This window comes from Heterodontus francisci, chromosome 5 (genome assembly GCF_036365525.1).
Source record: "Heterodontus francisci isolate sHetFra1 chromosome 5, sHetFra1.hap1, whole genome shotgun sequence".
NCBI lineage: Eukaryota > Metazoa > Chordata > Chondrichthyes > Heterodontiformes > Heterodontidae > Heterodontus > Heterodontus francisci.
Window position 1 is genome coordinate 187,586,160 of NC_090375.1, and position 16,240 is coordinate 187,602,399.

A 16,240-nucleotide genomic window follows, 5' to 3' on the forward strand; every position below is an offset into this window, starting at 1 on the left:
GACAGGAAGTCAGAAATGCTCCATCCATCAATATTGGCGACCACGCTCTGGAAGTGGTTAAAGAGTTCACCTACCTCAGCTCAACTATCACCAGTAACCTGTCTCTCGATGCAGAAATAAACAAGCGCATGGGAAAGGCTTCCTCTGCTATGTCCAGACTGGCCAAGAGAGTGTGGGAAAATGGCACTCTGACACAGAACACAAAAGTCCAACAGTATCAAGCCTGTGTCCTCAGTACCTTGCTCTACGGCAGCGAGACCTGGACAACGTACTTCAGCCAAGAGCAACGTCTCAATTCATTCCATCTTCGCTGCCTCCGGAGAATGCTCAGCATCAGGTGGCAGGACCGTATCTCCAACACAGAAGTCCTCGAGGCAGCCAACATCCCCAGCATATACACCCTACTAAGCCAGCGGCGCCTGAGATGGCTTGGCCACGTGAGCCGCATGAAAGATGGCAGGATCCCCAAGGACACATTGTACAGCGAGCTCGTCACTGGTACCAGACCCACCGGCCATCCATGTCTCCGCTTTAAAGACATCTGCAAACGCGACATGAAGTCCTGTGACATTGATCACAAGTCGTGGGAGTCAGTTGCCAGCGATCGCCAGAGCTGGCGGGCAACCATAAAGGCGGGGCTAAAGCGTGACGAGTCGAAGAGACTTAGCAGTTGGCAGGAAAAAAGTCAGAAGCGCGAGGAGAGAGCCAACTGTGTAACAGCCCCGACAACCAATTTTATCTGCAGCACCTGTGGAAGAGTCTGTCACTCTAGAATTGGCCTTCATAGCCATTCCAGGCACTGCTTCACAAACCACTGACCACCTCCAGGCGCTTACCCATTGTCTCTCGAGACAAGGAGGCCAAAGAAAAATTAAAGTTAAATTAGCACTCAAAGTTAAAATCAATAAAACTTTAGCAAATTAAGGCATTTTACACAAAATAGATCAGATGAAATGTTTTACTATTGCTGTGAAAACAGATTTTTGTCCATTTTAGCCTTTACTTGGATGAATAAAAATGGAGACAAATCAGAACAGGGAATTAACTATTCATTTTAGAGCAACCAGAAACTCCCAGTTTCCTAAACACAGACAATATGAGATGGATGACGACTTAATATGTATCTAAGATGGTATGAGTCCATTACATATCCAAAGATCAAAAAAAGACAAGTCACTGTGAAAATGTAAATTCACTTTATTGTGCAGAGGGAGCTCCAGTTTAATTTAACAATGCAGTAAAATCTGAATAAAGTGGTCACCTTCACCATTAAACTCAAGTGGTTCCTTAAAACTTTTGAATCCAGATGATATACAGTGACACTTAATGGCTTAACCACACCAGTATGTTAATTTGCAAACAATTACCATGGCTGATCTTGAAGGTGGTAGCTAGACCCTGATGCAGGCTCCATTTACTTATATTGCTAACATGTCCATTTCTATTAATGGGTGTGATGCGGCAATAGATGGATACTTAATCCAGATAGTTGCTTAATCAAGGTGACCATTAGAACACGTTTCACTGTTACTCATTTCATTACAACTACTTCACAGCTGCAGCATAGAATAACAATCAGCATCTGGTGTTAGGCATCCATTATTTGAAAGGCTATTTACAAAAATGGGATATAACTTCCCTTCACTATCGGAGCAACATCTCTTAAGGACAGCCATGGGAAGTTATTTTAAAAGGACACAATTTAGCATAATCATGTAGAACCTAGAATGCAAATGTTTAATTAAAACTGGAACAGAGTTGCAACCTATCAATGATCACATCTGTACGACTCCCTTTAGGCCTATTACTGGATATGTACATTGATAAATCAGAACACTAGTTAATTAAAAATATGAATGCAAAAATGTTTTAATAGGTTATGAATACAAAAATTAATTTCCACAAGTCAGAGAACATTATATGAAGCACTTTGCTTCTTTACTGAACATAATACATTTGATTCTCATATACTTTTGAAATGGAATTTCAAGCAAGTGCAGTAAATTCTAAATCAGTGCTGGATCCAGGAAACCGCTAGCGGAAAACATTGTTGATCCTCTTTGTAAAAAATACATCATCTGCTGTACTCCACTTTATAAACTCTAAAGAAATCAATCCAGGAGCACATTGCCCCAGGATAATTGGAATTATGTTCTTACTATGATTTGAAGAATATTGGTTTCCTTATAGTTACTTTTTGGACTATATTTAATGTGTAACACAAGCCCTCGGGGGGAAAAAAACTTCTCAATTCTCCCAGGCTTGATTCTACAATGGAATAAAGACTCGAGTCTGACAAAGAAAGGTAGAAATGGAAATTTAACATTGTACAATAATGCATGTTCTTTAAGTTATTTACAAAAAATAATTTTCAAAACTTTCTGTTAAGTAGAATGCTGTAGAATTTCAGGTTGTAGAATTCCTAAGGTAAATCTCCAAAAATAAATATATTCAGATAATACTGGGGAGAAAATATAGGGGAGATAGACAGCAATATGCTAATGACAATGTGGGATGTTGAAAGCCTGCTGTGCATATCCCTGTTAGTGAATATTTGCTTCACAAACACAGCTGCAATTTAGAGACAGGGAAATATATTCAAGTTAATAGCAAACGCTAAAGTGGAGAGCACTTATAAGGGTAGCTGAAATTCCAATAAATATATATAATGCTAATTTGTTGCTTTATGCACAATGGTATCAATAAGTAAGTTATTATACAACACAATTTGGACTATTGAACTAACTAGCACTTCATGGACAATTCTGCAACTCATTACAGAGTTGTTATGCAGGAGCAATAAAAAGTACAACAAATTTTTAAACAAAAGTACATTTTAAGTTTTACACTAATTAGCAAGAAAAAAGCGAAAAGTAAAAAAGATATACAAAGACAAGTTATTTCCATTTTCTCCCTGACTCCATCAGTACTGTGAAAAGTTTGAAGGCATTCCTTCATTTCAGAGGTCCTGTGCAGTGCCTGTCATTCAGAAGTGTTGTCATTTTCTTTCAATGCTCCACACAGCGTATGCAACATTTCATTGCTTTTTTTTTGGCTGTTTGGTCAACAGACCATTTTCAAAAGATTTCAGTTTCCCTGTGAAGTTTTTTTTTATAAAAGGGATGATTAGACCCCTCTGCAGCGATGGCAAAAGTGTCACTTATTGAATAAAGCATTTGCATTACGAGGTAAGTTTGGAGTAACTGGGTGGAGAGAATTTGCGCTTCAAGTACTTGAGAATATAAAGTGGAAGACAACTGATGAGGGTAATCGCTGACACTTTCCACAGGAAGGTCACAGTGGTGATAAAGGCGACATCTGTAAAAGCAAGAAGCTAATTCCATTATACTATTAAACAAAGGGTTTTATGAGTTTTATCTATTGACAGTACTCGTCACTACTCAACACAATTTAAAAGGGAGCAAACTGGCTGACTTTTGGCAAGCATAATTTCTTTTATGTTAAGTAAAACACAATAAAAATAAGCACCAAAAACAGTCAGTAATGCAGTCGTGATCTATTTAGCCTGCAAACTCAGATTTCTTTACAAATAAAATTGATGTCTAGGTTTTTATTCTTTTACAGATTTATTCCCTCACACCTCTTGACAGTCTCTTTTTAAATTTGGGGAGATGTGGTGTGTTGCAGATACTTTTGTCACACTGAATGCTATTATGCCACGAAGTGGTCAAGCAGGGTAGTTGCCCCAGTAAGGTCCCCTCTCTCTTCCTCCTTCCCCACTAGGGCTTTTAACTCTTGAATGTATTTCTGGAGGCTTGATCACGTGTCTATCCAATACCTACAACACTGGAAATGCAGGGTGGTCGAAGCTCTCAATGCCTCATGCTGCTGAAATTCCTCGATTGGGTTAGCAGTGTGGCCACACATGCACAGGTGTACTCCAGGCTGGCTGAGGGAATAGCTGCACAGAATTGGAAAGGAGAACAAAAAGAACAAACTGCACCACTTCAGATACAGCAGCTAAGATTGCAAATCCTTCCCCTGGGATGCTCACAGGAATGCTAGGGAGATTAATCCTAAATTCCTGGAGACTCCAAGGCAATGTAGGACAGTTGACAACCTTACTCCCCTCCTCCCAGAGATTTTTTAATATTCATTCATGGGATGTGGGCGTCACTGGCCAGGCCAGCATTTATTGCCCATCCCTAATTGCCCTTGAGAAGGTGGTGGTGAGCTGCCTTCTTGAACTGCTGCAGTCCATTTGGTATACCCACAGTGCTGTTAGGAAGGGAGTTCCAGGAGTTTGACCCAGCGACAGTGAAGTAACGGCGATATAGTTCCAAGTCAGGATGATGTGTGACTTGGACGGGAACTTGCAGGTGGTGGTGTTCCCATGTATTTGCTGCCCTTGTCCTTCTAGTTGGTAGAGGTCGCGGGTTTGGAAGGTGCTGTCTAAGGAGCCTTGGTGCATTGCTGCAGTGCATCTTGTAGATGGTACACACTGCTGCCACTGTGTGTCGGTGGTGGAGGGAGTGAATGTTTGTAGATGGGGTGCCAATCATGCGGGCTGCTTTGTTCTGGATGGTGTCGAGCTTCTTGAGTGTTGTTGGAGTTGCACCCATCCAGGCAAGTGGAGAGTATTCCATCACACTCCTGACTTGTGCCTTGTAGATGGTGGACAGGCTTTGGGGAGTCAGGAGGTGAGTTACTCGCCTCAGGATTCCTAGCCTCTGACCTGCTCTTGTGGCCACGGTATTTATATGGTTACTCCAGTTCAGTTTCTGGTCAATGGTAGCCCCTAGGATGTTGATAGTGGGGGATTCAGCGATGGTAATGCTGTTGAATGTCAAGGGGAGATGGTTAGATTCTCTCTTATTGGAGATGGTCATTGCCTGGCACTTGTGTGGCGCGAATGTTACTTGCCACTTATCAGCCCAAGCCTGGATATTGTCCAGGTCTTGCTGCATTTCTACATGGACTGCTTCAGTATCTGAGGAGTCACGAATGATGCTGAACATTGTGCAATCATCAGCGAACATCCTCACTTCTGACCTTATGATTGAAGGAAGGTCATTGATGAAGCAGCTGAAGATGGTTGGGCCTAGGACACTACCCTGAGGAACTCCTGCAGTGATGTCCTGGAGCTCAGATGATTGACCTCCAACAACCACAACCATCTTCCTTTGCGCTAGGTATGACTCCAGCCAGCGGAGGGTTTTCCCCGATTCCCATTGACCTCAGTTTTGCTAGGGCTCCTTGATGCCATACTCGGTCAAATGCTGCCTTGATGTCAAGGGCAGTCACTCTCACCTCACCTCTGGAGTTCAGCTCTTTTGTCCATATTTGAACCAAGGCTGTAATGAGGTCAGAAGCTGAGTGGCCCTGGCGGAACCCAAACTGAGCGTTACTGAGCAGGTTATTGCTAAGCAAATGCCACTTGAAGGCACTGTTGATGACACCTTCCATCACTTTACTGATGATTGAGAGTAGGCCGATGGGGAAGTAATTGGCCGGGTTGGACTTGTCCTGCTTTTTGTGTACAGGACATACCTGGGCAATTTTCCACATTGCAGGGTAGATGCCAGTGTTGCAGCTGTACTGGAACAGCTTGGCTAGGGGCGCAGCAAGTTCTGGAGCACTGGCCTTCAGTGTTATTGCCGGAATATTGTCACGGCCCATAGCTTTTGCAGTATCCAGTGCCTTCAGTCGTTTCTTGATATCACGCGGAGTGAATCAAATTGGCTGAAGTCTGGCATCTGTGATGCTGGGGACTTCAGGAGGAGGCAGAGATGGATCATCAACTCGGCACTTCTGGCTGAAGATTGTTGCAAATGCTTCTGCCTTATCTTTCGCACTGATGTGCTGGGCTCCCCCATCATTGAGGATGGGGATATTCGTGGAGCCAACTCCTCCAGTTAGTTGTTTAATTGTCCACCACCATTCACGGCTGGATGTGGCAGGACTGCAGAGCTTTGATATGATCTGTTGGTTGTGGGATCACTTAGCTCTGTCTATCGCATGCTGCTTACGCACTTTGTCACACAGATAGTCCTGTGTTGTAGCTTCACCAGGTTGACACCTCATTTTGAGGTATGCCTGGTGTTGCTCCTGGCATGCCCTCCTGCACTCTTAATTGAACCAGGGTTGGTCTCCTGGCTTGATGGTAATGGTAGAGTGGGGGATATGCCGGGCCATGAGGTTACAGATTGTGGTTGAGTACAATTCTGCTGCTGCTGATGGCCCACAGCGCCTCATGGATGCCCAGTTTTGCATTGCTAGATCTGTTCGAAATCTATCCCATTTAGCATGGTGATAGTGCCACACAACACGACGGACGGTATCCTCAATGTGAAGGCGGGACGTCGTCTCCACAAGGACTGTGCGGTGGTCACTCCTACCAATACAGTCATGGACAGAAGCATCTGCAGCAGGCAGATTGGTGAGGACGAGGTCAAGTATCTCTTTCCCTCGTGTTGGTTCCCCACCACCTGCCGCAGACCCAGTCTAGCAGCTATGTCCTTTAGGACTTGGCCAGCTTGGTCAGTAGTGGTGCTACTGAGCCATTCTTGGTGATGGACATTGAAGTCCCCCACCCAGAGTACATTTTGTGCCCCTGCCACCCTCAGTGCTTCCTCCAAGTGGTGTTCAACATGGTGGAGTACTGAGTCATCAGCTGAGGGAGGGCGGTAGGTGGTAATCAGTAGGAGGTTACCTTGCCCATGTCTGATGGAACGCTCCATCTGGTGACCAATTTAAGGACAATTTCTTTAACAAACAAATTATCCTCTTCAATTATGCATTTGCTTTCCAACTTAAAAAAATGTTTCAAATGTGCAAATGTCAGACATCTTGGAAAAAAGAATCAGTTTTTCAGGGAACACAATGATAGTTAACATCTAATATCAGGGACAGAAGGCATTCAACAAGCGAGTGTTTAGAAGCACATCAATTTGGACAGCAACTACTCACATTTGTTGGACATGTAACCTCATTTAGATGTGAAGAGATTTCACTTCTAAAATATGTAAAATAAAATTTACTGGATAAAAGAGAATAAGATGCTCTACTAAGGTTATCAGACTGCAATGAAACACAGAGAGAAAGGCCGCTCCTAAAATCTGTGTCATTGGACAGGAGGAGGCCATTCAGTCCCTCGAGTCGGTACAATTAGATCATGGTTGATCTGTATCTTAACTCCATCTAACTGCCTTGGCTCTGTAACCCTGAATACCCATTACAGACTTTTCCAATTTATACAATTTTAAGAGCAGAACTGCCACAGATAAAAACTTTTGAAGTAAAACTCTGAAATTAACTTTGGCTCCCTGAAATGAATCAAGTGAAACTTAGATTTACATTATAATGCTGTTCAGTCATGAAAAGATTAGCATCCATTAAGACTGACCGTCCAAGTATTCCTTTCAAGCTATATTTTAGAGCAATTTCTTGAATTATTATCCAGGAAGTTTACTTTACAATCTACATTACTACTGGCTAGTTGCATTCCAAGGATTATATTTCTAAATTCCTAGGACCAGAATCATAATTTCCCAAATAGTGCCCTATTAACAATGTCTATATTCATGATAACATTCAATGATGTTCCTTGCCCAGATAGTGTTTTTAAAATTCGTTCTTGGAATGTGGGCTTTGCTGGCAAGGCCAGCATTCATTGCCCATCCTAATTATCCTTGAGAAGGTGGTGAGCCAGCGTTTAAAAAGTTAAGTGGTTATGATAGTAGTTGATTCCACATATCTACTAACGTGTGTTTGGCAGTTGTGGGAAGACAGAGGTGGAGAGAAACAGTACAACTTATTTAACTAAATGGCCAAAAAAATGGATTACATTGTGCTGATAAAGGCTTCCCTTAGTATTAAAAAATATTTTGAATACAGATGTGACAAAGAAACAGAAATAGAAAAATTAAAATCACGAGGCCAGCTTATGAATCGTACCTCAAGCGTGTATACAATTTGTAAAGAAATAAAAACAGTATTAAAATTTTAGACATGATACAACTGTATCTGAAAAGTGTTTCCTGTTCTTAACTTTAAAACCTTTTTCAGATACACTTGGGTTAAAAAGGAAAGTAATCACTGGTACATAGTAACATTTTCTATTGATTACGAGAACAAAAGAAATGTATTTTATATATCTAAAATAGAGACCACAGACTTGTGAACTTCTGTTGCTTTTTTCTTAAAAAGAATGAAATGACAAACCTCTGGAACAACTTACCAAAGTACTCATTGAGAAATGCAAGGGAGGCCACATAGCAGCCAAGACTAAGGAACTCCCCCACAACCATAAGCCAATGCCAGGTCCGGATAGTAAGTGCAACCATCAGCAACTCAGTTAAGATCAGGGCAGTGAAGGAAATTGCTACGACATGTACAAACTCTGATTCAAACAGCACCAATGCCCCATACATTAAAATGCCACCTGAAATAGATCAAATGTATATCAGTCACAATTGCTCTTTTCCTGATCAAAATGACTCAGTGATAGATTAGGAGCAAGACCTGGTTGTTACATACTGTAATTCTTATGCAATTTTAAACATTAATAGGGTGTGAAAATCCACAGTCTATCAAGGATATAAGTGGTTGATTACAAAGCAGTTTTGGTAGGGATTTTATGGATCTAGCTGCCAGAGGGGAAATGATACCTAAAAGGGAAAGTGAAACAAATAAAACAGAAAAATGCAAAATTTATCTGTTGAATCAAGAGGTTCCAATTGTGCATTGATTGTTTATTGCTTATTAAAGGAAATGCAGAATATTCTCAAATTAAACTTATTTGCAATCATACTTTCTCAAACTGCTCAACAGATCTTTACCATGCACAGCACAGTGGCGCAGTGGTTAGCACGGCAGCCTCACAGCTCTAGCGACCCGGGTTCAATTCTGGGTACTGCCTGTGTGGAGTTTGCAAGTTCTCCCTGTGTCTGCGTGGGTTTCCTCCGGGTGCTCCGGTTTCCTCCCACAGCCAAAAGACTTGCAGGTTGATAGGTAAATTGGCCATTATAAATTGCCCCTAGTATAGGTAGGTGGTAGGGGAATATAGGGACAGGTGAGGATGTGGTAGGAATATGGGATTAGTGCAGGATTAGTATAAATGGGTGGTTAATGGTCGGCACAGACTTGGTGGGCTGAAGGGCCTGTTTCAGTGCTGTATCTCCAAATCTAAAAAATCTAAAAATAGCATAGTTTCATATGCTATTCCCCAGGGAACTATTTTTACAAGTACATGTTTAAGGTAATCAGGTTATTTAGGTAAGCTACTGGTATTATATCTGCACTCAACACCTAGTTTGCTTTTGTCTGAACATGGGTATTTGTAGTAATTCACTTTTAAGTGAAGTCAACACACAATAGAGGGCTCCAAGTTTTTCCTGTGTTTCACTTCAATGTGCACAGTTATAAGTTTTATTTTATTGTCCTTTATGCAGGGCCTTCATTATGTTCATTTCCATATCAGTCCTAACTGCCTGGCTATTGGATTTTATAATCAGAGTTTATAATGTCACTGAACAATTAGCTAATGGGAAATATTGCTGGGCAGATGAGCTGCATCAGTCTTACTCGTCCCATTTTGCCGGTCTTGTTAATGTTATTCATTTCATGATGCAAAACAAAAGTTGTTTCTCAGAATAAAGACAGAATCAAAGCAGAAACTACCCTTGGGTGCATAATCAGCTACTTGAGTGGTAGGCATACTGCTACTATTTTAAATGTGAGTAGTTTTACAGATGCACCCTTCTTAATTTGCTCTAAAGGATGCTCAAAGTGCGAGTTATGTAGAAAACAATGAATTCAGGCTTCTTAAATGCAATGTTAACTTTAATGGAAGTCTTTGATATCAAAAGGTAGGACCTGTGCTTTCTAGGAATCTTCTGCACATTGAGCATTTTAAGGGTAAATTTTGTTTCATCATTAGCACATTTTGGAATGGCAATTTCAAGCACCAGAACACGAGCCCTAATTTATAAATCACAGCAACAATTGCCAAACTGGACGGAGGTCTGAATTAGCCTAATTAAAGATCAACATACAGTTGTTCAAATGTGGATTTATAAACTAATTCAGAGCATTATCAACTTTAAGAAATTCCTACCTACAGAATGCAAAATTTGAGACATACCTTGGTAAATGCTTATTAGAACCCAAATAAGGAACGTCTTGAAGGATAATGAACGCCCCTGTCAAAAAAAAGTTATAAATTATTCAGTATACACTGTGCTTATTTTTGGATAAATAAAAATGTGACGACAATCATCTAATACACAGCAGTTTTACAGTGTGTGGGTGCTGCCCATTAGCTCAGAGCATATAGATACATTGCCTAATATCGTGTGATTGCACACAAGAAAGGTACCAGATTCAATCCATAGTATGTATTAATAGTGCATTTCAACTCAGGCAGCAATTGGAGTGTCTCCAGGTTAGGAAGGAGGAATAGCAACTTACATTTATATAGCACCTTTAGCATCCCAAGGAGCTTCTCAAGAGCATTATCAAACAAAATCTGACACCAAGCCACATAAGGAGATATTAGTGCAGACGAGCAAAAATGTTGGTCAAATAGGTAGGTTTTACGGAGCATCTTAAAGGGAGAGAAAGGCAGAGAGGTTTAGAGGGGGAATTCCAGAGAATAGGGCCATGGCAGCTGAAGGCACGGCTGCCAATAGTGGAGTGATTAAAACTGAGAATGCTCAGCAGGCCAGAACTGGGGGAGCACAGAAATCTCAGAGGGTTGTAAGCTGGGGGAAGTTACAGAGATAGGGAGGGCAAGGCCATGGAGGGATTTGAAAACAAGGTTGAGAATATTAAAACAGAGGCCTTGCCAGGCCGGGAGCCAATGTACGTCAACAGTCATAGGGGTGAGGGGTGAACAGGATTTGGTTCAAGTCAGGATATGGTCAGCAGAGTTTTGGATGAGCTCAAGTTCACATCAGCAGGATTTACACTTTTGATCACTCTATGTTGACACCACCACAGCCCCCCACCCAACCCTGCTCAAAAATGAACATGTGCAAAGTCCAATGAAAATCAGGCTCAGCTGTAATGCCAGTCCCCATTCAAATATTGTGCTGACATTCACAGCCAAGTCTCATGTTAAAAATATCCAGTTGGATGAGGAACCGGAGGACTGTCAGCATTAATGGAATCTTAAGCAAACATGATGCTGTTTTCTGTATAAAGATAGGAGAAAGCAGGACCATAAAAGACAGGAAAAAATAAAGATTTCAGAATCCTGCCTAGCTCTTAATAACAGCTATCACTTATCTCAATATGTAAAATTGCATCATACCATTTTCTTCATTATAAGGTTTTTACTGATATTAGCTTCACTTTTAAAATCTGTAGCAGACTTTATAAAGTATGAAAGCAAAAAGTGAAGAGTGCACGTAAAGATCTAATTGATATTTGTAGGAGACATATAGGAACACCACCTGCAAGTTCACCTCCAAGCCACACACCATCCTGTCTTGGAAATATATCGTCGCCATTCCTTCACTGTCACTGGGTCAAAATCCTGGAACTCCCTTCCTAACAGCACTGTGGATGTACCTACACCACATGGAATGCAGCGGTTTCAAGGCGGCGGCTCACCACCACTTTCTGAAGGGCAACTAGGGTTCGAGAATAAATGCTGGCCTTAGATCATAAGAAGTAGGAGCAGGAGTAGGCCGTCCGGCCCCTCGAGCCTGCTCCGCCATTCAATAAGATCATGGCTGATCTTTTCGTGGACTCAGATCCACTTACCCGCGTTCTCACCGTATCCCTTAATTCCTTTATTATTCAAAAAGATATCTACCTTAGCTTTAAAAACGTTTACTGAAGAAGCGTCAACTACTTCACCGGGCAAGGAATTCCATAGATTAACAACCCTCTGGGTGAAGAAGTTCCTTCTTAATTCAGTCCTAAATCTGCTCCCTCTAATCTTGAGGCTATGCCCTCTTGTCCTAGCCAGAGACACTCACAGCCCACAAACAAATAAAAAAAGACAGTCGGCAACGAATTGATGGGAGTACACAAATGAAGCCTCTTAATCACTATGAAGTTGTGCTTGGGTGAGTAAGGGAGGGCAGATGAGATTAAGAATGATATTTTAAATTCATCTGGGTAGTAAATATCCTTTCTAAGTTTTACCAAAGGCACACTATTTACTAACATCTACAAGTAATTTTGTGTATGTTTCACTCAGCAAATGTTAAGTAGAATTAGCTAAATGTATAGTACAACCAAAACACCAGAAAACTCATTACATTTTGCTGATAAAAGTCTTCCTTTAGGATTAAAAGTATAAATGTACAGATCCTTAAAACTATCTACTTCTAGTGGAGTATTGCGTCTACAATGCTTTTTTTTTCTTTACAGTATTTGAAATTCAAACAGATTCTCTGCAATATAATTTGGCCTTGGCACTATGCATTTAACAAGTCAGTAGATGTGGTCCTACAGCCAAACTGGCTATGGTGAAAGGGCTCTCAAGTGTGCCAAAGGATTAAGCGTAACCATACTTACCTGCTTGCTTTGTTCTGAAAGTAGCCAAGTCAGATAACTGTTCAATAGACTCTCAATCTACTGCAGCATTAGAGCATTTCTACTTGATCCCTGTTGTGGAGCACTGCTATTCAGTCTGAAACTACTGGCACACCAGATATCATGGGCTCTGGGCTGCAGCTATTTTCAGTATTAAATCTCATGGATGCTTGATGAGAATTGGACAATTGTGAAAGATAAATGCTTGTTTTTCTTTGTTTCTGCTTGAGCTTCAAAGGGAATGGAAAGCATATTTTAGATAGGCTGAATAAGTTCTTCATGTACCATTGCACTGCAGCTATGTGGTTATAGAGACTCCATGGTGCTTAGATGAAGTTGCATGCGGAAACTCGTGTATCGGATGTTAGTTTAGGTTTAGCATTATTAATGAGAGTCAACACAGTGCATTTTTGCCACTAACAAAACTATATGAAATAATCTTCACTTTGAAGAAATGTGATTTGTAGTTTTTAGCCGAAGTCACATTGTTTGTTCAAGTGTTAACTATTCTGCTGGGCAACACTACATTCTCTTGTGCTTAAGACGACATACTCCAGTTTGTAGGAAGTAAGGGCACGCTAATGGGAGTGGACTTTGACATGGACATTGAGCATAATATACCTCAGTAAAGCCTAGAAATGGAGCACGTGGCTTTGGGATTCAGAATTACAATCAACTCAGTATTTCCAGTATTACCATTTCATCCATCAGTTTTAAGGTACAAGCCAAAATCTACATACATGAAGGTGACATGACTTTAAACATGCAATATTAAAAGTACAATTACACTGAGTGCAATCACAACATGTTTACAGCGGCAACAAGGTGATTTCACAAAATCAGAGCAAGTAGAATGCACCAATATGTAAACCACTATAAGCTTTTGAATCCTCTCACCCACTATAACTGTTGGGGAAAAGTTGCATGCTAAGTACTCCAGTAATATCAAGTTGAAAAGCATCCAATTCATATATCTTACAATAAGAGGACTACAATGCAAGCACACTAGTCATTTGCCATTATGCCAACGAACAAACTCTAAGTTCCTTCTATGCACTTTGTCCAGTGAATGTCAATTGGAAGACACATTGAAAGCAATTTTCATCTTGGTTTAAAAAAAAAAATCAGCATGGCTCCTTGAAACACTCATTTGGTACACTACCTACACTGAATGCAAAGGACATTATCACAACATGGTGTCGGTTGAATCTTCAGATGCTCATATAACATGTACGAGTCTTCAAATGTATCACAAACCTTTGTGAGGTCTTTGTAAAGTTCTGGATATAGTATTGCTGTTTCTGGCTTTACATCCTGGTCTAACACCAGGGAAAAAACAGGAAACATTGTGTAGATGGTAGCATACCTAATAGAACAGAAAGCAAAGAGTCACCAAAAAGTCACCAAATTCACAACACAACAAAAATTGGCCATGCAGTAGATAGTGAAGAGGATAGCTGTAGACTCAAGAATGATAGCAATGATTTGGTTGAGTGGGTGGAAAAGTGGCAAATGGAATTCAATCTGGAGAAGCTTGAGGTAATGCATTTGGGGAGGGCAAACAAAGCAAGGGAATACACAATAAATGGGAGGATATTGAGAGGGGTAGAAGTAGTGAGACACCTTGGAGTGTATGTCCACAGGCCCACAAAAGTGGCAGGACAGGTATATTAACTGAAAAAGGCATATGGAATGCTTTCCTTTATTGGCCAAGGTATAGAATACAAAAGCAGGGATGTAATGCTGGAACTGTATAAAACGCTGGTTCGGCCACAGCTGGAGTATTGCATACAGTTCTGGTCACCATGTTACAGAAAGGACATAATTGCTCTGGAGTATGTTGCCAGGGCTTGAAGACTGCAGCTATGAAGAAAGATTGGATAAGCTAGAGTTGTTTTCCTTAGAACAGAGGAGACTGAGGGGTGACAGAATTGAGGTGTGCAAAATTATGAGGGGCCTAGAGAGTGTAGACAGGAATGACCTGTTTCCCCTAGCAGAGAGGTCAATTACCAGGGGGCACAGATTTAAGGTGACTGATAGAAAGATTAGAGGGGACACGAGGAAAAGCTTTTTCACTCAGAGCGTGGTGGGTGTCTGGAATTCACTGCCCGATCGGTGGTGGAGGCAGAAACCCTCAACTCATTTACAAGTTACCTGGACCTGCACCTCAAATGCTATAACCTGCAAGGCTGGACCAGGTGCTGGAAGGTGGGATTAGATTGGGCGGCTAGATTTTCAGTCGGCGCAGACACTTCCTGTGCCGAAACTTTTTCTATGGTTCTATGATGGGTTTGGTGGTGTACAAGAAAAGACAAGATGACGCTTTATATATGTGCAATGATCTTTTATGGAATTACATAATGCCACTTACCCTACCATGAGGAAACCCTGATACAAGGGAACAGATGCAAAATAGAACACTGATGAAAATACAGCCTAAGGAAAAGAACATATGCAAACCACCATTAAAAGATCAAAAAATACTTCAAATGCACTTTAAAAGGTTGTGTTGCAAATTGCTTCAGATTATGTATAGAAATTTTATGAAATGTTCCATTTCATTACAACACAAGTATTTCAGCTCGTACTCTCATTTGACATCTCTCTTGCAAGCATTTTAAAATTCACAGGATGTCATTCAAAAAAAATAACATTTACATAGTGTCAAATCATGTTCTCAGTTTTGAAGGACGTGAGATTCAAATATTATCAGTAAATTTATAAATGATTAAAGGAGTTGGGGGGGGGGGTGGGTACATATTACTCGAAATGGTAGATATTTGCTTGAAGGTATGAGTAATATTAGCCAGTGCAGTGCACACAGTGCCTCATCAAATTGTTGTACAAAGGCATTGTACCACAATGGAGATGGCCAGCCAGTTTTGCATTTCTCCATCTCAGCAGTGCTTCTGCGGAGAGGTACTGAGCAGATAACAGGTATCTATCCACAGGAGTGAGGGAAAATTGTAGGGAATTCTGACCCTTAGGTGCTGTTGCTCACGTTTTGGCATGAGGCTCAGAATGACAACAGATGTTTCTACACTTGTATTTTTATTTGTTCCTGTGTGGGGTGAGTTTGCTGCGTCACTCTTCCCAATTCATACTGCCGTTCTGTTCTGTGTAAACCCTTCAGAGAATAATTCTGGAGCTGGGCCTCGGAACTTCCTACCATGGTGAAACGACATACAGCAGGCTGCCAGGCAGTTTGTGTATCGTCCTGATGTGACACATGCTATCTGGTTCTGGGCATGCAGCAGGAGATAGTTGATCAAAACAGGCTACGGATAACAATAACCTTAAGCTGTCATTTTTAAATTTGGTTCAGATTTGTTACCAGACCTCAAACTACTGCTGAAACAAAAGGAACAAAACATTAGCTCGTAGGATTCAGTACCCATAATTTGAGATACTTTTATCCGGCGAACTATCAGGAAAGAAATATGAAAAGCCAGTGAATTAATTTTGAAGTGTTATTGTTATACAACCAAATAGGATAGCTAATTTAGACACAATAAAGATCCAAAAAACGGAAAGGAAATAAATGACAAGATAATCAGATAGTTATAATCTGATTAAGTGTAATCTGTGTACTTTTAGCCCATTTAATGCCATTATTAAAAATGTATTCACCCACATATCCTATATGGTCAGCAACATTTCAGGGGTTAATTGCATCTGTCAGTTGTACCTGAGGAAGTAACTTCTCACATGCAACATTCCCACTTGTAAC

The 16,240-nt window shown here is 40.9% G+C and overlaps 1 protein-coding gene across 2 annotated transcripts in view; it reads right to left on the reverse strand.

The window, feature by feature from the left end:
• Positions 1-1,179: 1,179 nt before the first annotated feature.
• atp9b (ATPase phospholipid transporting 9B) overlaps positions 1,180-16,240 on the reverse strand; it is a 349,558-nt gene continuing 334,497 nt past the window's right edge. For both annotated transcript variants that reach the window (XM_068032475.1, XM_068032474.1), the window contains 5 exons: positions 14,882-14,946; positions 13,768-13,876; positions 10,106-10,163; positions 8,201-8,404; positions 1,180-3,318 (listed from right to left, as the gene is read on the reverse strand). In XM_068032475.1, coding sequence (XP_067888576.1) covers positions 3,182-3,318; positions 8,201-8,404; positions 10,106-10,163; positions 13,768-13,876; positions 14,882-14,946 — 573 coding nt within the window. In that variant the 3' untranslated portion in view covers positions 1,180-3,181. The remainder of the gene's footprint in view (positions 3,319-8,200; positions 8,405-10,105; positions 10,164-13,767; positions 13,877-14,881; positions 14,947-16,240) is intronic.